Source organism: Ammospiza caudacuta, chromosome 12 (genome assembly GCF_027887145.1).
Source record: "Ammospiza caudacuta isolate bAmmCau1 chromosome 12, bAmmCau1.pri, whole genome shotgun sequence".
In the NCBI taxonomy this organism is placed as follows: domain Eukaryota; kingdom Metazoa; phylum Chordata; class Aves; order Passeriformes; family Passerellidae; genus Ammospiza; species Ammospiza caudacuta.
The window spans coordinates 5,881,442-5,901,869 of NC_080604.1; the positions used below are offsets into that span (position 1 = coordinate 5,881,442).

Consider the following 20,428-nt stretch of genomic DNA (forward strand, 5'->3'; position numbering starts at 1 on the left):
GGTGCCCCAGGAGTGGGCGGGGGGACACCTCACCCATGCAGGGGCATGAGGGTGCTGCCAATCTGGGGCACAGCCCCCTCAAAGACACAGCCTCAGCCAGGGAAAAAATATAATTAGTTTTTAATGAGTGATTTGAGCATCCAAGAGGCTGGAAACTCCACGGGAGCCCTGGGAAGGCCAGGCCACCCAACAACACCCACTGGGTATGGGGCCCCACAGCACACATCCACTGTGGGACTGAGCCCAGACCCCAGAGCTCAGACTCATCACTGTGGGGCTGAGCCTCTCACCACCCAGCCAGCACAGGACTGAGCCCCAGCATCCTGTGGTGCAGGACCAATCCTGGGGAGCAGCCAGCAGGGTCTGGGTGTGAGCCATGGGAGAGCACTCCATGGCACCCAGCTGCCTCCCAGCGCCCATCCCATAGGGAGGGTGCCCCATAGCATCTGCCTGCACACTGCATCCCTCCTCAGGGTAGTGTGCCTATGGTGCATGGGGGCCTGGGAGACCCCATGGTGCAGGGAATCCCATCAGCACACAGATGTGTCGTCGTCCTCCTCTTCTTCCTTCTCTTCTTCTTCCTCCTCATTATGTTTATCCTCATCCTCGCTATCAGGCAGCTGCCCCGGGGGAGCAGGGGGAAAGGCAGGACCCCAGTCCAGGTTGGTGTAGGTGACAGTCAGGTTGACATAGTGCTCCCCATCCAGTGTGGCCAGGACACGCTCCAGCTCGCCCACCAGCCCGGTGAAGGACGGCCTCTCCTCGGGCGCCGGCGCCCAGCAGCTCAGCATCACGCGGTACCTGCAGCCACACCCAGTCAGGGCTGCAGCCCCGGGACAGCCCCTGCCACCCCGCCCAGCCCAGCTGCACTCACAGGCTGTCGGGGCAGTGGGAGGGCTGTGGCAGGCGCCTCCCCTGCAGCAGGTAGTGGGCCATGTCGTAGGGGTCCACCCCGGCGTACGGCGCTGCCCCGCGTGTCAGCAGCTCCCACATGAGCACCCCGAAGGACCACTGCCGAGGAGAGAGCTGCCATGGGGCACAGGCAGGATGGAGATGGGGGACGGGACGGGGAGGGGAGGGGGTCATGCCTACCACATCAGACTTGGTGGTGAATTTTTGGGTCTGGAGGCTCTCCAGCGCCATCCACTTGACAGGCAGCTTGGCGTGGCGGTGCTGCTGGATGCTGTAGTACTCCTTGCCGAACACGTCCCGCGCCAGCCCAAAGTCAGCCACCTTTACTGTCAGGGTCTCGTCCAGCCTGCAGGACACCAGGGGGAGGTAGGGACTCCTGGGCACCCCCAGACCCCGGCGGGTACCCTGGGGGGGAGGTCTGGAGGGCACAGCCGCACTTACATGCAGTTCCTGGCTGCCAGGTCCCGATGCACAAACTTCTTCTGGGCCAGGTACTCCATGCCCAAGGCCACCTGCAGCCCGAAGCCGATGAGCTCCTTCATTGTGGGGCTCTGTGAGATGGGAGTGGTGAGCACGGAGGCCTTGGCACCCATCACTGCCCGCCGCCCTTGGGGTGCCCCCTACCCGCTCCTGGCTGCGGATGAACTGGCGCAGGTCCCCGTGGCGCATGTAGGGCAGGACGACGAGGGGCAGCCCGTGGCGGGGCAGGCACACCCCCAGCAGCGAGAGCACCTGCGGGTGGTGGAAGCTCTTCATGAGGATGCCCTCGCGCAGGAACTCCTCCACCTCCTCCAGGTCCGTGATGCCTGCGGAGAGCCGAGCTGTGGCCGTGCCGCTGCTGTGCCGGGGGGGGACGCACGGGAGGGGGAGCTACTCACGGTGCAGGGACTTGACAGCGCAGTGCAGGTCCCCGAGCAGAGGGTCCGTGTAGGTGCCATGGTAGACGCTGCCAAAGTGCCCTGCAGGGTCGGGAGGCACAAAGCTGGCACCACACACTTCGGGCAGGTGAGGCCACAGCCGAATCGGGGTGCCTAGGAGTCACCTTTGCCGATGACCTGGTGGCGGTGGGTAACAAGCCGCTCCTCGGGGATGAGGATGTCCTTCACTTCCTCCAGCAGCTCCGGCCGCAGATCCTCCAGGCAGCAGGACGTGGCCCTGAGCAGGGGCATGGGGGATCCCCCGCCCGCCGCACCAGCCCCAGCCCCAGCACAGCCATTGGCACCGGTGACTCGCGTGCGGGGCCCCACGGGCCCGGGAGTGCCCGCCGTGCTCAGCACTGCCGGGACAGGCAGAGGCGGGTGAGGGCTGGCAGCACCCAGCACCCACACCCCAGCACCCACCGGCGGCCCCCACTTACCCAGCACCTCTCTGTAGTCCACGCCGGGGCGCTGGGTGGTGACGGGGGGCTCGCTGCGGCTGGGCTGCGCCAGCAGCTCCAGGTTCTCCGTCCCTGCAGGCAGCAATGGGGTGGGTACGGGGTGGCGTGGCAGGGTCTGGGGCATCAGTGTGCCCGGCGAGCACGGCACTCACCCCGCCTCTTCTTCCAGCGCCAGCGGAACAGCACGGCCGCCAGCACGCAGCAGAGCAGGAAAGTGATGCCGGTGCCCAGAGCCAGGCTGGCGGCCAGGTCCAGCGATGTGGGGGGGGACAGAACCCAGCCCAGCGCCTCGCAGGCTCCGTTCACACACACCTGGAGGATCAGGGGCTCAGCAGGGATGGGGTGGGGAGCACTGGGGCGGGTGTTTGCCCACCCGGGGGGTTCCTACCTCCACGGGGGCCCCGGCGGGGGGCAGGCGCAGCTCGCGGGGCAGGCGGCATGTCACCTCGTTCTTCAGGACGCTGGGGTGGCAGTCCAGGCCCCCCACCGTCATGGTGATGTTCATGCAGGTGGCCACGGCATCCAGCCCCAGTTGCTGCCCAGAGAGAGCACCGTGAGCTCGGGGGTCCTGGCAGTGGAACCCCTGCTCCGGCTCACCCCGCTGCCCCACGTACGAGCACTTCGATCTCATCCTCGCCGGGCTTGAGGCGGAGCCGCCTGCCCTCCTGCTGCAAGGGGTACAACTTGGGCCGGGAGTAGTAACGGAGGCGGAAGAGCCAGCGGCCATCGGCGCCGTCCAGCAGCACGCTCAGGTTCCCCGGCACCACCTCCACGTTGCTCTCGAAGGGGAAGGCTGGGCTGTGGCACAGCAGCCGGTCCGGTGCCAGCGGGTCCTTACACTCCTGTGGGCAGGGAGGTGCTGAGCTGGGCTCGGGATGTGCCCGGGGGATTGCCCAGGTGGGGTGGGCAGGGCCGGGGGGCGATGGCCCCGCACCCCGGTGCTCACCGTGGCTTGGGTAACCACACCAGCGGCTTCAAAGCGGATCTTGGCGCGATACACGGAGTCCAGGTGGGTGCCGATGATGGTGAGCAGCGAACCCCTGCAGTGGGCAGGGATCAGGTTCCCCGGGGTGCACATGGTCCCCAGGGTGCCTGCAATTGCCAGCACCAGCACGTGGTCCAGCCCAGGGCAGTGGCAGGACAGGGCTGTCCCTCACCCCGGGGAAGGCAGCCAGGCACTCACTCATAGCTGCAGCTGGGGACGACGGCGGACACGGCGGGGTCCGGGCGGTACTGGAAGGGCACGGGGGCCGGGAACTCCTGCCCGTCAATCCACAGGGCTACCCGGGCTGCACCCAGGCCCTCGGCGGCGGGAGCCGTGCATTGGATTGTCCCATTGTCCTGCCTGGAGACACGACAGCCGTGTCTGGGGGCAGCGGGACTGCAGGGGCTCCCCGTGCCCGTCCCGTGCTGGGGACGCCGCAGTGCCAGGGGCAGGGCAGGGGCGTACCTGGGCTGCCCACTCAGGGCACACTCGGAGCCATTGACCATCACCCGCCAGCTGCTCCCTGCCGAAAGGTGTTTGCCATGGAGTGAGAGGTGGGTGCCACCCCCCCGGGGGCCGAACGGGGGGTGCAGGGCACTGACGTGGGGCTCCTGAGCAGAGATGGGGTCAGTGGGACAGGTGAAGGAGCCAAACCCCCCCGACCCTGCCAGGGGCACTGCCGGTGTGGAACCGTACCACGAAGACGAAGCCACCGAGGGTGGAGGAGCCGTAGACTCGGAAGCCAGAGGGTCTGGGGGGCTCCTCCACAGTGAGCACCACGTCGGCTGGGCCCCCCAGGGCTGCCGGGCCCCCCGGCTCCAGCTCACACACCAGCACATCCACAAACTCCTTGCGGCGGGAGGTGGGTAGGGATCTGTGGGACAGCGACAGGGATCAGCCACAGGCCGGGGGCAGCCCCAGAGCCCTCCTTGCTGCTGTTCTCTCCCAGCCCCGCTGCGCACCTGAAACTCTCGCTCTCCTCCGGCAGCACGGTGCAGCCTCGCCGTCCCACTGCCACCCGGCAGGCACCGCGGGGGCTGCGGCAGGGATCGGGCTCCAGGCGGGAGCGGAAGGTCATTCCACAGAGCGTCACCCGTGTCCGACCCTGCAGCGGGGCGCTCCGGGGATGGAACTGTGGGAGAGGCACCCCTGTCACCCCAAAGTGCAGTGACTGTTGTGGGTCATACCTTCTCTGAGGAGCACAGCATCCGTCCCCGGGAGGGGGTCCCCCCACACGCCACCCCATTTGAGTGCTGGGAGCTGTGAGGAGCAGGGGGACACAGCGCAGACCTACGTCGGTGAGGACGGGTGGGCAGCTGTCCTGGACCCAGCGGCCGGGGCACTCGTGGCGGCGCCTGCACCCATCCCCACACCAGCCACAGCCCATGAAGCGCTCGGCCCGCAGGCAGCGCTGGCACGTGGAGAAGTGGTGACAGCCAGGGCCAGTGACGTTCAGGAGCCACACCTGGGGATGGAGAGTGGAGGTGAGGGGGACACATGGAGCTCCATGCCCACCCCATGCCCCTCAGAGCCCCCACTCACCCTGGTGCCAGCAGTGAAGAACAGCGAGCGGCTCTGCAGCCCCATGGCACCGCGCACTGGCCCTGGCTCTCCCAGGGAGAAGTTGGACAAGGTCAGAAGGTAGGAGCTGGAGCGCTGGAGCACCATCTGCAGCAGGGCAGAGCATGGGGCTGAGCATACCCCACAGCCTGCCAGCACCTGCCATCCCACCTGACCCCCCCATCCCACCTGGAAGACGCGTCCTTCTGCTGTGCCCAGGTGGGCCACAGTGACATCCCCCATGGCGGTGACGAAGAGGGAGGTGAGCACGACACCTGTCAGCTGCCCGTTGAACAGGTCCACTTTGTGGGAGGCAGCAGGGACGAGGGTGGGCTGATCCCAGCAGCCAGTGTTGACCACCGGTGCTGACAGGTTCACCTGTGGCCAAACATGGGGTGAGTGACTTGAAGCTGGCCCTCGCACTCCGACTCCCACACCCTCACAGGCAGGCACCAGCTTGATCTGTGAGATATTTTGGGGCAGCACCAGATTGCTTAAGTTTCCCTCCAGGCTGGGAAAATTTTGGAGAATAAACCACATTGGCAGGCCTTTCCTCAGTCCCCTATGTGGAGTCAGATCCTTCCCTCCCTTCCCACCCCATCTGGATATAGTTACTCGTGCTGGCACCACAGGATGCTCACTCCAACCCCAGTGTCCCCTGAGCCCTGGAGCTCAGCAAGGGGCTGGGGTGGAAGAGGGACACCAGGAGCCATGGGGTCCCCACTGGACACTCCCAATGCAGAGGGACTCAGGTCCCCTCTGAGTTTCTCCTGCTACAGAGTGAGTCAGCCGCAGTGAGCTGTCTGCCCTGTGCAGGAAGAGGAGGGGATTTGGCTGCACCTTGCCCTGAGCCTGGCTGAGGACACCAAAACTCGTGTCATGTGCTGGGACGAGGGGGCCCTGCCAGAGTGCCCACCCATCTGCATCCTGGCTGTGCCGGGGCTTGTACCTGGGACACGGTGTTCCTGCCCCGCGGCCGTGGCCGACGAGGAACCCCGGTGACTAATTGCACTTCCGCCTGCGGTTTATTTGCCCACAGAAGGCGGTGGCTGGGGGACAAGGCAGGAGCAGCCCGCACCTCAAACATCCAGCCTGCCAAGCACCGAGGCCCTGTGGCTTTCCCGCCCCCCACACATAAACAAGCTGGAGAGGGTGGCTGGGGTCCAGGGACAGTCACTACGGGGGCCAGAGCTGAGGCTGCCGGGGAGGCCATACCAGGAGAGGAACTGGCCCAAGGCATGACATGTGGCAGTGTGCCCATGTGCTGGCACATGTACCATGGGGGGGTCACAGGATCCCCACCCTCACCTGGCCTCCTCGGTGCAGCCGGGGCTGCCGGAACACAGCAGCCCGTGCAGTAGGTGGTGGGTGGATGCTGGGCTGACTCACACCTGGGTGATGCCACTCTCCCCCTGCCCTGCCCTGCCCTACCCCACCCCACCATCCACCCCGCTATACCAGTGTTTCCCAGCTCCTGAACCCACTCTCCCACATCCCAGCCAACCCCCAGGGTCCCCGGGCAGGACGCGGCGCAGGGTGGAGCACTCACATTGTGTGGGCAGTACTCCACCGGCTGGAAGAAACTGAGCCCCCGCCTCAGCGGCTGGTGCCCGGTACCGCAGCACTTCTTCATGCCCTCCTCCATGGCCTGGTTGAGGAGGCGCAGGGGGAAGGCGCAGACGGCTGAGTTCTCCTGTGGCACCGGGCTCTCTGGGTGGCTCTCGGCGAAGGCGCCGAAGAGCACCGTGTCGGTGTCGTTGATGCCGAGGTCGCGGGCCAGCCGTGCGCCGGGCTGAGCAGCGTGGGCTGCCTGCAGCACGTTGTAGGCGATGTCCCTCTCGGCATCCTCCTCGCCGCTGCGCCGGCGCCGGCGCTTGGACTCAAAGCGGCAGTCGAGGACGAGCTCGCGGTAGCGGCGCAGGTGACGCTCGTGGGTGCTGAGCCGCGCCAGGCGCGTGTGGTACGCGGCTGATCCTGGCTGCTCGGGCTGCACCATCAGGAAATACACATGGTCCCCGTCGGCAAAGGAGTGCACATAGTGGATGGTGTAGTTGTCGCGGTACTGTGGCAGCACCGTCAGCCACTGGAAGTCATTTGAAAAGCCATCCAAGGTGCCCTTCAGGCGTCGGATGGACACCGACTGTGGGCTGTACCGTGCTGCCACACTGCTGTCAATGGTGGAGCCGAGGTAGAAGATAGAGGCGTAGGAGGTGGCCACCACAGTGGCACTGGTCCCCAGTGGGCTGACCACACAGTCAGGGCAGAAGGCAGGGCTGTTGCCCGTGGCCGAGTACAGGCAGTGTGTGGCTGTGATGGCCACCTTACCGTCCCACACCTCCAGCTGGTGCTGATAGCACAGCCCATGCTGTGCCGTGCCGCAGCTGTATAGCCATGGCTCCAGTGGGTCCAGCAGCAGGAGGACATTGTCCGTGTCCTCAGGGCCATCTGTGGTGGCTGGGCACAGGCGACAGATCTCACACTTGGCACTGCCCACTGGGCCGGTGACAAGGACAGAGAGCAGGCGCAGCTCAGGGCTGACCAAAAGAATGCGGTTGCGGACGGCCACAAAGACAGCAACTGGGCCATCGGAGTCGGTGAAGACAGCAACATTCTGGATGGGGCTGCCAACATCGAGGCTGGGCAGTGTGTAGGGGATGGAGAAGTTCCTGGTGGAGCTGTAAGGGATGCGGGGACACTGCCAGGCACCAGCACCCAGCAGGGCCAGGGCGAGCAGCAGCCAGAGGCACACACAGCACAACAGGCCCATGCTGTGCAGTGCCACTGGTGTAGGGTTATCGACAGTGCTCAGCACCCAGCAGGCTCAGAACGGATGGAGGATGGGCCACCATTGCATCTGCCAAAATAAAAAAGGAAGGGTTTTACTCGCTTATTTTAGGTGAGGGCCTGGGCACAGCCACAGCTGGGTGTCAGTTGGGGCTGCCAGGGTTCCCAGGGGCCAGATGACGATGGGTAGTGCCGAGGGAGGATCAGTCACACCAAACCTCTTCCAAAATACCACGAGTAGGAGGTGATGCCAAGCTGCCTGTGGCAGAGGGACAAATCCTGCCTTCTGCCACCTACAGACGCTGCCTGTCACCCCGGGGCATCTCTGCCCTGCAATGACCCATTCCGGGGACTGCGACAGGGACCCTCCCAGCCCCCGGGACAGCAACAGGGACCGGGGATCCCTGCGGGACTAGGACAAAGCCCCCGCCAGCCTCCCGGGAACGGGACCCCGAAGTACTCCCGGCCTCCACCCCCGGCCCCGCCGCAGCTCACCAGGTCCGGGATCTCCACTGGCTCCGGCTGCCCCTGCCCCATCCGTCCAGTCCGGTCCGGTCCGGTCCGGTCCGGTCCGGTCCGGTCCGATCCGAGCGGTGCCGGGCGGCAGGGCGCTCACCTGGGCGCTGCCGTGCCGTGCGGTGCCGTGCCGTGCCGGGACAGGGCGGAGCGGGGCCGGGACAGAGCAGGCGAGGCGGGACGGGGTGGGCGGGACGGGGTGGGTGGGTCCCGCCGCCCGGGGCTCCCCGAGGGCCGGCACCGGCACACGCAGCCCGGGGGTGTGCGGGGGAACGAGGAGATCGGGGCACCGCTGGGCACTCCCGGGGAGAGGCACGGCTGGGCAGGGTGCCCGAGAGGGGCACGGCTGTGAGTCGGGGCCGCTGATCGGAGCACGGGTGGAGGGCTGGCACTCTGCCTCGCTGCAGGTCCGGGGGGCCGTCGGGGATTCCCCGTGGCTGGGAGGTGGCTGCCAGCAGCATCCCTGGGTGCGAGTGGGGTCCTGCATGCCGATACCCCGTGGCCCCTCGGCCGCAGCCCCCAGCCCGCTGTCACAGGGCAGCTGTGAGGGTTATTTCTGTTGTGCCCATTCTGTTTCTCATGTCCCTTCTCTCCCTGTCTGCCTGCAGTGGCAGGAGGTGCCAGCACCTCTGGGAGTGACTGCTGTTCGTAGGGATGTGGGAAGAGTCTTTACATCCGGATTCACGGGCATGGATTTGCCCTCCAAGTGCCCTGCTGCGCTCAGAGGCTGGGCCGTGAACCCCAGCTTTGCACGTGGACCTTTCCTCCAGGTGAGCGGGGTGCTGGCGACTTTGGTCCCAGGAGGGGCTGAGCCTGCCGAAAGTGCCCTGTGCCTGCCGCCGGGCCAGCCCCGGCCCCCAGGCTCCCGCCCCGCGTTGTGCAAGGCCCGGCAGTTCCGCTGGCTCCGGGCCTTACCCAAGAGCTCCTTCCTCCGGCTGCGCCTCTCGGTTTCGACATGAGCTGGCCGGGGCCAGCTCAGCCCGGGGATTTTGCCGCTCCCAATCTCCAGTCAGCGCCGCCTCCTGCCAGCACAACCCCGGCAGCCCCGCACCGCTCCCCGGCAGCTTTCCTGGCTCCCAGCGGATCCCCGGGGCTGGACTGCACCGTACCAAACTTGAGCAAACTTCCCGCCCAGCTTGGTCATCCCCCCACTCCAGTGAACATACAGGAATGCGACAAGACTCAACTTAGGGTCCAGATAATGTTTATGAGCAAAGACAAGCGATTACACTCTGGCAGGAGCATAAATACAGGAGCAGATCCCTGTGCTAGCCCTGCCGGATCCTTCCCAGCTCCCTCTGTGCCGGGGTGTCACCCTGCTGGCTCTGCCCCTCCTCTGATACCTACTCCAGGACTATTCAGACAGCCCCAAAACACGGAGTTGGGCTGTTCACAGGTGCTCAGCCCCACACCAGTGCCTGGGGTGGCCAGGGAGGTGCAGGAAGCTCAGTAGCTGGCTTGAGGGGCTGAGTTTGGGGGACAGGTGCTCCCGTGCCAAGGGGAAAACTCTCCATGGGCTGGGGAGCTCCATGGCCCTGTACTGGGGGGGTCTCCAAGGAGATGTGTTTGAGCTGCCCCTTTAGGATCCACAAGCCACAGCCAGAACCATGAGCCCCTAAGCAGCCTGACAAACACCTCGGCACCTTGGCTCTCTGGAGCTGCCCTGTGTCCCTGTGGTGAGGTGGGCAGGACCCTGCTGACCCACCCTGCCTGCCAGCATCCCCAGGGACAGACACCCTTTTCACAGCCACAGTGGGAAGGGTCCAGGCTCATACAGATGCCAGGGGGGCAAACCCACTCTGGGGCTGCAGAGGCTCCCTGGCACTTGGGGGGTCCAGATCCCCCAAGACAGGGAGAGGAGCAGTGTGTGCCCCGGGCCAGCCCTGTCCCTTGCCTGGACAGTGTCACCTGCCATCTGCGGGCACAGCAACATAGGGCTCCCCTGAGTGCTGCCACATCTCCCCTGGGGACCCCCACCCTTGGCACAGCCACAGGATGTCAGAGAAGGGAGGTGCCAGGCACAGGGAGCACTCTGCTCCCCTCTAGTAACCTGGGGTACCAGCAGCCCCATTCCAGGACCCTCACAACAAGGATGGAGCTGAGGACTGTGGAGGAAGAGCAGGCCCCCCAGCTGGGGCACTGCCTGCAGCTGAGAGAAAGTCCTGTTCATCCCCTTCCCTTTCCTGTGCACCCCATCTCTACCAACCAGGCTGGACAGTCCTGCAGGTGGGGTTTCCCTGTGCTCTGGGGTCCCACCATGCCCTCTCCCCTGGACACACAGCCCGGGAATCCCTGGGAATGGGCTCCCCAGCACAGCGGGGGCTCTCCCAGCTGCCTCCATGCCCTGGGTGATGCCCTCAGTACGTCTGGGGCGTGAGGATGAAGAGTCGATCTTCCTCCTTGCGGATCCACTTCATGAGCTTGTTGACAGCATTGATGGCACCGGCCTTGGTCCCCAGGGGACTGTAGCACACGTAGAGCTCAAAGGCATTGGTTACCTGGGAGAAGGACAGGACACGTGCTGGGACCAGGACTGTGCCCCACCTGGGGCTGGCACTCCTTCTTCCCCCCATGGGCTACCAGCAATGGGCAGAGGGGCTCCAGTGCAGGGACACAAAGTGGCAGTGGGGTATCCTAAATGGGTGGCATCTGGTTTGCTCAGAAGTGGGAGAACCAAACCCTGGGGTTTGCCCCACAGTGGGTTTTTCGACAGGGCGTGGCACAACCTTTGGTCCTGGAATTTACCAGCTCCCACTGCTACCCCTGCCTGTCCCTCCCTCCCACAGGGGCAAGCTCACCCCCAAAAGGACCATGCATAGGCTGGGGTCCTCCCTGGGGGCCACGGTGCTGGTGCTGTGCAGTGTTACCACCCCCTTTCCCCACCCTGCAGGGCCACAAAAGACAGGCTCACCAAACCCCACCTACGGCCTTACCCATGCCAGGAGGTTCTCGCGGGGGCCTGTGAAATAGATGTTCTTCAGGGGCCGTGAAGAGTTGTGGGCCCGACTGTGCAGGTACTGGTAAAGCCCCAAGAGCCTCTCCTTCTCCTCCTCCTGCACGTAGGGAGCCTCAATCTCGGGGCTGCAGGAACACAGCAGCCCATTAACCCACTGGAGAAGGGGCTTGGCCCATGCCACGTGCCACGGCCTTGGCCCAGCGCTTCCCCAGGGCCTCACCTGGTGAAGAGCCCGGAGCTCTTGGACTTGTAGATGAAGTGCCGGAGGTCGGGGATGCCCACCTGGGCGACGCTGTAGAAGGGGGTGCGCAGGGCCTCGTGCAGAGCGTGCTGCACCCCCCGCCGCCGCAGCCGCTCCTGGAAGCGCCGCTTGCAGTCGGACACGGTGAAGAAGTCCTCACGGTCAGTGGAGACCAGCAGCAGGCACAGGTCCATCTCCTGCTCCAGGTAGGAGATGTGGGCATGGAAGAAACCGCTGGAGTTGAACTTAGGGAGGCAAATGGGAGTCCAGGCTTCGCCCTCCCGGAAAGAGGAAGAAGAGCTGATGAGGTTAAAGAGCAAATGGAGGTCAATGGGGTGAAGGAACTGATCCTTCTTCCTCACGAGAGACACCAGCTGGTTCCCAGACAGCAGAATGGAAAACACCAGGCTCTTGGCCTTGGCCTGCTGCAGGCTGCTGCTGACAGCGTCCCGGACGCTGGCGGCCAGGGGCAGGCAGCGCACGGCGCCCATCAGGAAGCTGGGGTCGTGGGCCATGAGGTCCAGCAGGTTGTCGGTGATGCGCTCGGAGCCAGCCAGGAGCCGGCGCAGGTCATAGTTCTGCTTCTGCTGGAAGATGTGGTTGAGCTGGGTCCAGGTGAGCAGGCTCAGAATCTGGTAGTAGATGTAGAGCAGCTCGTGGGCAATCTCCTGCTCCGACTGCCGGGTGCGTGCCACTGCCACCAGCACCAGCGGGCTCCTCCGCACGAAGACCACCTTATAGCCATCTGCTTGGGAGGGAGCCCCCGGGGGGCCGGGGGTAGATCTGTGAGCCTGGCTCCCCAGGGCTACAGCCAGGCTGCAGCCTCTCCTCCCAGCAACCCATCTGTCCCTGGGGACAGGTAACATGGCCCATGGTGTCAGGCACATAGATGGGCAGGCTGTGAACCCCCAACCCCTCCCCCTTGGGGTGGTACCTGCGTGGATGGACCGGATGGCGTTTTTCTCGGCCTCCAGGAAGGACACCAGGGCCATCATGACGCCCATGGTGCTGGACAGGGCCTCCTCAGAGCCATAGCGGGAGTACACGGGCTTGCCCGCCTCGCTCAGCACGAAGACGTGCTTCCGGTGCGAGCGCCAGGCGTCCATGGTCACGTCCTCCTCCTCCTTCCCCGACAGCACCGAGTCGCGCCGGGCGGTCTGCGGGGATGGCTCCAGCTTCCCCTCCTTGCCCGCCCTCATCTCCTCGTCCAGGTCGAGGGCCATGCCCGTGAGCTGCGTGCTCAGCTCGCTGAAGTCCTTGCTGATCTGCTCCATGCTGCTCGGCTCGGCCGGCTCCCCCCGCCTCTCCTCCGGGCTCCGCGCCACGGCCGCCCCGTCCTCGGGACTGGTCAGGTCCTCGTAGGAGCGGGTGTGCACGAACATGGCTCCCTCCTGGCCCGCCCCTGGGAACAGCGGCCGTGCAGCATCCGTCCACGTGTCCCCCATGTGGGGGAGGGATGCAGAGGGGACCTGCCTCCCCTCCCCATCTCACAGCACCCTGTGGGTGCAGGTCCTGCTGGTGATGAGTGGGCCCCTCTCCCCCTGCCCACAGGGCTGTGGAGGTCCCAGCCCACATGAGGAACTGCTCCTTCCCCCCCCTTGCCTCCCCCCTTGGTGAGCTGTGCTCCATACCTGGCTCTGTGCCCTGTGCCAGCCCCGGCGTGGGGCTCTCGGACCTCTCTGTGTGCTGCCCATCTCCTGGCGCCAGGGACCCATTGGGCACTTCCCAGCTTTTCTTCTTATGGACATCTGCAGCCATTCCTCGGGGCAGGACCTGCATGTGACCCACAGTGTCACCCCTGTGTCCCCTCACTTTCAAAGCAGGCCCTGAACTGCTCTGCTCTCCAGCGGGGCCAGGCCAGCACCCGTGGCCCAATCCCGCTGGCTCAGCAGGCAGCTCCGAGCCCTGGTGAGATGTCAGGAAAGCTGCTCTAATCCAGCAGGATTTCCTCTCTCATGCAGCCCCAGCTCTTTCCAGGCCCTGGCCACGGCACCTTTCATCCAGGCTTGGCCCCGATTTCCCCTGCGAAAGCTGCTCAGGCTCCCTGTGCAGTGAGGGGGAAGGGCCACAGCCCTGGATGAGGCCTGTCCCCACACCTGAGATCCCAGAGGCCTCGTGTTTGCAAAGGGAGGAGTTTATGACCCTCCTGGGCCCGGATTAGGTGGCTGCCATGGGACGAGGCTGGTGGCACTCCTTGTGAGCTGGCACATTTGGCATCAGCCCAGGAGCTGGGTGCCCTCTCCAGCAGAGGCCATGCCTCCAGCCTGCTCCTTCCTCCCTTCCCTGGGGGAAAACCAGCTCAAAAGTGAGCACAAGCAAAAGCAACAGGAGGCAGGCTGGTGAGGAGCCTGTACCTCTGAACCTGGCTGCTGGGGAAGCTCATGGAGCCTGGGCTCTGCTCTGTGCCCCAGCACACCTCCTGCTCCCAAATCCAATCCCACTAACGCTGCACCTGGGGGAGCCAGGCCAGCCCCACAAAGTCCTGTGACAGCCCTGAGTGGATCAGGGCCCTCTCCTTACCAGGGGGAGCTCATGCAGCCCCCAGCCCCAAACCTGTGACAGCTCTAGAGGGTGTTGGGGAACTGGCTCAAAGTTCCTTTGACTTTGGAGTCAAAGCTCTGTTGTCCCCTGGGGAGCTAAATCCTCACCCCACAAAACCCTGTGACAGCTCTGGAGAGTACTGGGGAACCGATAAGGGCTCTGTCCTCACCCGGGGGAGCCTGTGCCAGCCCTGGAGAGTGCCAGGGAGCTTTCTGGGACCCCCTCCGCACCTGGGGTAGCCAGAACCCCCACTAAAATCCTGTGACAGCCCCAGAGGGTGCAAGGGAGTGGATCGGGGCCCCGTCCTCACCTTTCCTCCTCACCCTGCTGACCTTCCCGTGGGCGGGACTCACCCCAGGACTCTCCCGGCCCAGCACGGACCCACCCCGACCCTTCCCCCTCCGGCGCTGAGGTGTCACCGCTCCTCAGCCCCGGCACGACCCAGGCCCAGGACCCCCCTTAATGACAGCGCGCAGGGACCCACCTCCGCGGCTCCTCCCGGGGCCGCCCTGCAGCCCCCCGGGCACAGCCTAGGCGGGTCGGAAAAGGGCCCGGAGCCGGCGGCGGGCGGTCACCTCCCGCCCTACCGCCGGTCCTGGCTCCGACCGCGGCGACACCCCCGCCATCGCGGCGACCCGCCGCGGGGCATCATGGGAGTTGTAGGCGGTGCGGTCCAAAGGGGATCATAGGAGTTGTAGTCCGTGAGCCCCAAGGACACGGCTGAGAAGGGGCGGCAGGAACCGTGTGATAGAGACTACAATTCCCAGCATCCTCTGGGTGCCCGAGCGGGAGGAGGGAGCCGGAAGTTCCGGGTTCTCGCCGTGGCGGCCGTGGGGCCTGTGCGAGGCGGGAGCGGCGGAGCAGGAGGAGGAAGAGGAGGAGTAGGTGATGAGGGTCTCTCGGGAGATAAAGGGGACCGCCTGGGATAAAGGGGATCTCGCTCAGTGGGGTGGGAGGATCAAAGAGTGTCCCGAGGGGCTCCCGGGGTGGGCTTGCCCGGGGTAGAGGAGGGCAGGCTGCGGGGTCCATGAGGCGGGGGTTTGTGTGTGTGTGTCTGTTTTGGGTCACCCGTGGCTCGGGAACAGAGTGAGGCTGGGCCGGCCCGCTGCGGGCGTGAGGCAGCAGGAACTGGCGCTGCGGGCCCGCAGCTGCGTGCTGTGGGCTCGGTGTCCATCACAACCTCACTCCCTGGTGGGATGTGGTTGTGGGGTTGGGATGCTCGGCCCCTGGCTCAGAATACGATATCCCACACGGAGGTGTTGGGGCCTGCCACGTGTGTATCGCTGACAGCAGCTGTGGTGTTTGTGGCTATCTCAGTGGTTTTCTGAGGCCCTGATCATGATTTGGGCCTTTTTGCACCAGGTCACATGTGTGTCCACCTCAGAATGCTTGTGGTTGTAAAAGGGCTGGACCGAAGTGGGCTGGATTCGTGCTGGGGTGCAGAGGGATCTGATGGGAGTTGTGTGTTAGTGGATTTAATCCCAAGTGATGGGCTAAACGAGATTTTGGGCTGTGAGTAAAGCCTTAGGTGGAGGCAGGATGTGGTCTGGCTCTGGTGGAGGCCACGTAAGGCAGTGATCAGGAATGGCTGGAAGTGATGGCAGTGACCTCCCGTGCTCTGATTTTAAAAACAATTGAGAGGCTGCTGCTGCTGCTGTTGTGTGGTGTTACTTTTGACAGTGCTGCTGAAGGTGAAATTCACTTTCCTGTCCTGGCAGGGTGTTTGTGGTGTGAGTCTTTCCCAACATCCACTGGTTGGGAACAACTTGTGAAGTCCTTTGAAACAAACAAGGTCAGGATAGTAATGGGGTGGGGTGTGTGTTAGGAATTCACCCAATTGTCTCTAATTCATGTTTTTAGAAGCATCATATAGATGAAAAGTATACACATCCTTTTTTTAAAATGAAAATCCTCCACCCTGACACCTATGAGAGCCAAAATGGTTCCCTCTCCTTTCACATGTCAGTGACCTGCTTTTGATATTTTTTCTGAATTAGAGATCTCTATCTAACATTGGATGTAGCTGCCTTTCTTGGCTACTTGCAGTTTCTGTACCTTTGGGGAATGTTTTTTTCTTGTACCTCCTGCAGAACGTGGGTTTCATAGAGGCCTTTTCCTTTCTTCAGCCTTACAAAAACTTTACTGAGTACAGAAAGTTGTTCCACAGCAAACTGCTTCTTCTGCTCTCGTGTGTAGTTCTGTGTTTGATTTCCTCATGCTCTATAAATACGAAGTCTTGGCAAAATCTGTTTGGAGAGAAGCTCTGAATATCAGAGTATTTTTCTGAAAATAGCACCCAGTCTGTCACCAATTACCCTTCTCTCCCCCATATTTGGGAAAAAGATGTGAAGCTGGGTGTAAATTGGTGAGGAGACACTTGAGGGCTGTGCTGGCCCCTTGACAGATGTCTTTATTTAGTCCTCAAGAAGACCAGTTGCTTAGTCTGGTTCAGCTGCACAATCCCCATGATCAAAGATCATTATTTTCCCATAGCAGGATATAAATTGGAAGGAGAGCTCCAAGAGTTTGCTGTCAGGCTTGGCACGTGCAGATTGGGAAGTGGAGTCAGGAGCCTCCCCAGGGGTGTCTGGGGAAGCCCTGGGGAGGGCAGGGGCAGAGTCCTGAGGAAGCCATTGGGTGTAATGCCAGGGAGCATCCGGAGCTCCACCAGCCTCCCCTGGGAGGGCTGTGTGGCCAGCAGTCATTGGAGGAACTAAAACCACAAAGGAGCTTCTCCTTGTTTAGTTGTGCCTTCTGTATCTTCGGTGGAGCCGAGGCTTTGCCTCCAGGAGGTAGAGCCAGCTGGGATAGGAGTAGGGAAGGATGATGCATATCTGCCTCCCAAATGTTCAGGGTAATTGGAACTGCTCATTATTGTCCTAGAGAGCTGTTGCTCTGGGCTCTGCCAGTGACTGGACTGTTTCCCAATCCTCACACACTTGGTTGTGACCAGAGTATGGCAGAACTAATGGGTGCACAGTTCCAAGCACGCAGGTGGCTTTTTGCCACGATCGCTGTTGGCCTGGGGTGTCTTTGGCACACAGCCTCCCTCACTCTGACCTGTCTCCCAGCAGTTACCTGGGAGCTGGGAGGTGGCAGCTGAGCTGGCAGGTACCTGCCCGTGGCAGAAGGGTGAATCCTCACGATGTCTCATCACGGTGTGCTTTTTTTGGAGCAATTGTAGCAGGGTGTACCTTCAGGAGATCCTGGCATCAGTGGAAGCCAGGCTAAGACCCTTCTGTCCCTGTCCTGCAGTTTGCTGTCACCTTGGTTTGTGTGCTTGTGTGGTAAAGCGTATCACTGAAGTGACCTGGGTTAAATATAACTCTCTTGTGAGGGTCATCCGTGGTGCAGACCCAGAAAAGCACGAGCTGGCACAACTCACAGCCGGTGCTTTGCCAGAGGGGCAGGCGGGGAGCAGACCAGGCTGAGTGGGGGCTGTCAGAGCCACTGTTGCTCCCTGTGTTACTGAACCATGACCTCACGCTCCCGGAGGTTGCTGCATGGCCCAGCAGGCCTGTGCCAGGCCTGGTAGCTGTCCAGTGGTATTTTTTTCCTTTTCTGATAATTTGAATATTGTGTCTAAACAGTTTCCAGCTGGCAAGGGATTTTTTTTTTTAAGCGTTGGTGAGGTTGTTGACTTAAGGAGAAGTGGAGTGGGGGAGGGAAATCCAGAAGGGAAGAGCAAGAAATGTGAGGTCTGCAGGCTGCAAAAGATCTCGGATGAAAGGACTGGCTGACAACAGGAACCATCTCCCTTTGCCTGTCCTTGCCATGGAGGGGGTGTGGTCTTAGTTCTCTTAGAAAGAGAACTTTTCCTCCTAGAAAGATGGAGGAAATCCTTGGGACCAGGGCAGTTATTTATCAAGAGCCATGTAAAATGGGAGCAGACTGAGTGGCCAATGGAATGAACCTGTTTCCTTGGCAGTGACGCTGGGGTGGATGGATCAGTGGTGGTTGCACAGGCTGCCTTCCTCAGCCTCTGCATGCTTGGTTTCTGCCAGAACCTGCTGTCCCTGGCTCCCACCTGAGCCTTCCCTGGTGGGCAGTGGACCCTGGCAAGAGCATGGACTCTCTTGGCACAGCAGCAGCTCCCTCAGCTCCTTGGCACAGACAGCTGCCAGCAGCAGCGCCTGGAATTGCTCCCTGGTGGAAGGTCTGTCCTAACCTGCTCTGCTGACCTGCCTCTGCTATGGCAGCGCTGACCTTTGGAAGGCAGAACAAACAGGACTTTGTGTGCCAAGAGCTGCTCCAGCCAGGCCTGGCAGTGACTGTCTGTGCTGTCCTCCGTCCCCTCAGCCACTGGAGGTAAATAATCCCTCTTTGGAACAGTGTCTAAGCCCCAGGTCTCCCAGCCTTGGTCTGGTGGCATGGCAGCCCTCCTGCCCCACTGCAGCTGGACTGGCCAAGCAGGTTTGAGGCCAGCAGGTTGCCATCTGCCTCAGTTTTCTCCATGCTCTGCTGCAGCCTTTTTTTTTCTTTTGGAAAGACGGAAGTACTTCCTATTTCAAGTCCTGGCTTTGGTTATCGCCAGGAAATCCTCACCTTCTCTGCTGGTGGGAGGAAGTGGATGAAATTTTAGATTTCTGTTGAGGCAAGTGTTACTTGCGTCACTCTACTTGATGAGGGCAGCGTTGGAGAACAGTGCCTGTCATGATTTATTGGCAAAACCTCCTCTGTTGTCTACATACTTCTGAGGGCAGAGTATCCATGGTAGACCAAGAATGGCGATAATTTCCTTGAACAGCAAAGAGCTTTTGGCAAAAATAGTTTGGATTAAACATTAGTTGCAAACTGTTGTTCGGCAGCGGTCCTTGTTGTTTATAGATGGCGGCGTTCTCACTTTTCTAGCTGCACCCTGAATAGTGTCAGACAGCACAGTATGTTGGAAAGCTCTGTGTTAATCAAAGCAGATATCAAATTGTTTGCCCACCATATTGACAGTTTGATTTCAGGAGTCATTTGGCACTTACAAATTTGAACGTGTAGAAATGCAACACTTGAATTCATTCATGCCCGAGTGTGGTCTTGTATATCTGTGGATCCTGATCAGATGTTACACACACACCTTCTAACCAGCAGTGTTTTTCTCATGTCATGTGTGTTCTTTGCCTTGTGGCTTATCATCATGCTTTTTATTCAACAGGTTGTGGTGTCTGGGTGTTGTTAGAGTGAATTAACCATTTCTGGAAGCCTACCAGACAAGATCAAAATGTGGGGAGACCATCGACAAGGCAACAGAATGGGGTCTTTTCGGTAAGCGCTTCAATGTATGGTTTATTTCAGGAATGTTCTTAAATACAATAAGCCTTGGGAACTCACTGTTTACTGTTTTGGTGGAAGTTATGAGATCTCTATGGAGCTAGTTGTGATGGCCAAAGAACAGACAAGTTAATTGATGGTTTTTGCATTTCTGTGAAGTTTTAAATTTAGTTTTTGGGCAACAGCTGCTTTTAATATTTCAAGTCCTCCACACCACCTTTTCTAGTGATACTTAGTTTAGCTGTTGTGAGCCAATGTGATATGCTGTATGGCTTTTGGTATTATGTGCTGTTAATGCCTGTAAGAGAAGAAAATTAGTTCAGAAATACTGCCACATTTATTGCACACACAATTTTATTAAAATATTGAGAGTTTAATTCTTTCCATGAGGTTAATAAGTCCATATATCATAGAATCACAGAATGGTTTGATTGGAAGGGACCTTAAAGACCATCATGTTCCAAATCCCTGGTGTGGGCAGGGACACCTTCCACTATCCCAGGCTGCTCCAAGACTGTCCAACATGGCCTTGAGCCCTTCCAGAGATGGGGCATCCTTCACTGGGCAGCCTGTGCCAAGGACTCAGCATCCTGACAGGGAAGAATTTACTCCTGGTGTCCAATCTAAACCCACTCTCTTTCAGTTTAAGCCAATTCCCCTTTGTCCTACCACTACATGCACTTGCAAAAAATCTATATCCTCATATACTCCTTCATAAGACATTTTTGAATGTCACTGCAACTGTTCTAAAGATTAATATGCAGCTGACCTGTACAACACAATATTTTTATTAGCTTGTGTTCCTCTGGTGGTTACTTGTGACCTGTGTTTGCAAGAGAGTGCTGGCTGTAAAAATGAAGCCACCAAAATCTAGAATTTTCCTCTGTTGTGCATCATTCTTTCATCCTTTGCTCGTGTGTGCACCTCAGTCCCTTGAAAATCAGTGTGATAAAGGAACTGCTCATGGCATGCCTTAGGTTTCTGCTCTAGGAATACTTCAAATAATTGTCTACTGTAATGTGTTGAGAAAGCTGATAAAAATCAGTATCCTCCAGAACATGTAGTAACAGTGTTAATGAGGGAGGGATTGTGTCTTGTGATTATATCAATTGTGCCGTTCTAATGATTTTTAAGTGGATTTTATTGGCATCGTTCTTTAATGTATTGGGTGGGGAATGCTAACCTTGATCCAAGTTTTAATTGCTATTCTACATGGTGGTGAAATGGACCGGGTGCCTTAGGAAATCTGTGTATGCTTTGATTAATCTTGGTGAGTGATTCTGTAGTGAAACT

General features: G+C 60.7%; 3 protein-coding genes across 4 annotated transcripts in view; 1 reads left to right on the forward strand and 2 right to left on the reverse strand.

The window, feature by feature from the left end:
* Window positions 1-530: 530 nt before the first annotated feature.
* MST1R (macrophage stimulating 1 receptor) lies at window positions 531-7,602 on the reverse strand. Its single transcript, XM_058813000.1, has 20 exons — window positions 6,385-7,602; window positions 5,025-5,213; window positions 4,818-4,943; window positions 4,570-4,740; window positions 4,238-4,407; window positions 3,972-4,149; window positions 3,741-3,886; window positions 3,474-3,635; window positions 3,237-3,330; window positions 2,905-3,132; window positions 2,679-2,825; window positions 2,443-2,602; window positions 2,270-2,362; window positions 1,955-2,188; window positions 1,791-1,871; window positions 1,537-1,718; window positions 1,354-1,463; window positions 1,093-1,258; window positions 875-1,011; window positions 531-801 (listed from the first exon to the last, which is right to left on the reverse strand). Exons 1-20 carry the CDS (start codon window positions 7,600-7,602, stop codon window positions 531-533), a joined length of 4,263 nt encoding a protein of 1,420 aa, XP_058668983.1.
* Window positions 7,603-9,336: 1,734 nt separating this feature from the next.
* MON1A (MON1 homolog A, secretory trafficking associated) lies at window positions 9,337-14,575 on the reverse strand. The gene is made up of 6 exons (XM_058812727.1): window positions 14,358-14,575; window positions 12,964-13,105; window positions 12,267-12,734; window positions 11,312-12,077; window positions 11,069-11,216; window positions 9,337-10,633 (listed from the first exon to the last, which is right to left on the reverse strand). Exons 2-6 carry the CDS (start codon window positions 13,088-13,090, stop codon window positions 10,493-10,495), a joined length of 1,650 nt encoding a protein of 549 aa, XP_058668710.1. The 5' UTR covers window positions 13,091-13,105; window positions 14,358-14,575; the 3' UTR covers window positions 9,337-10,492.
* A 3-nt stretch (window positions 14,576-14,578) lies between these two features.
* RBM6 (RNA binding motif protein 6) overlaps window positions 14,579-20,428 on the forward strand; it is a 58,824-nt gene continuing 52,974 nt past the window's right edge. Inside the window, exons 1-2 of one of the 2 annotated variants that reach the window (XM_058812728.1) lie at window positions 14,579-14,758; window positions 19,020-19,129. In XM_058812728.1, coding sequence (XP_058668711.1) covers window positions 19,086-19,129 — 44 coding nt within the window. In that variant the 5' untranslated portion in view covers window positions 14,579-14,758; window positions 19,020-19,085. Of the gene's footprint in view, window positions 14,759-18,954; window positions 19,130-20,428 lie in introns of those variants that run through there. The other variant, XM_058812729.1, reaches the window with a different exon arrangement.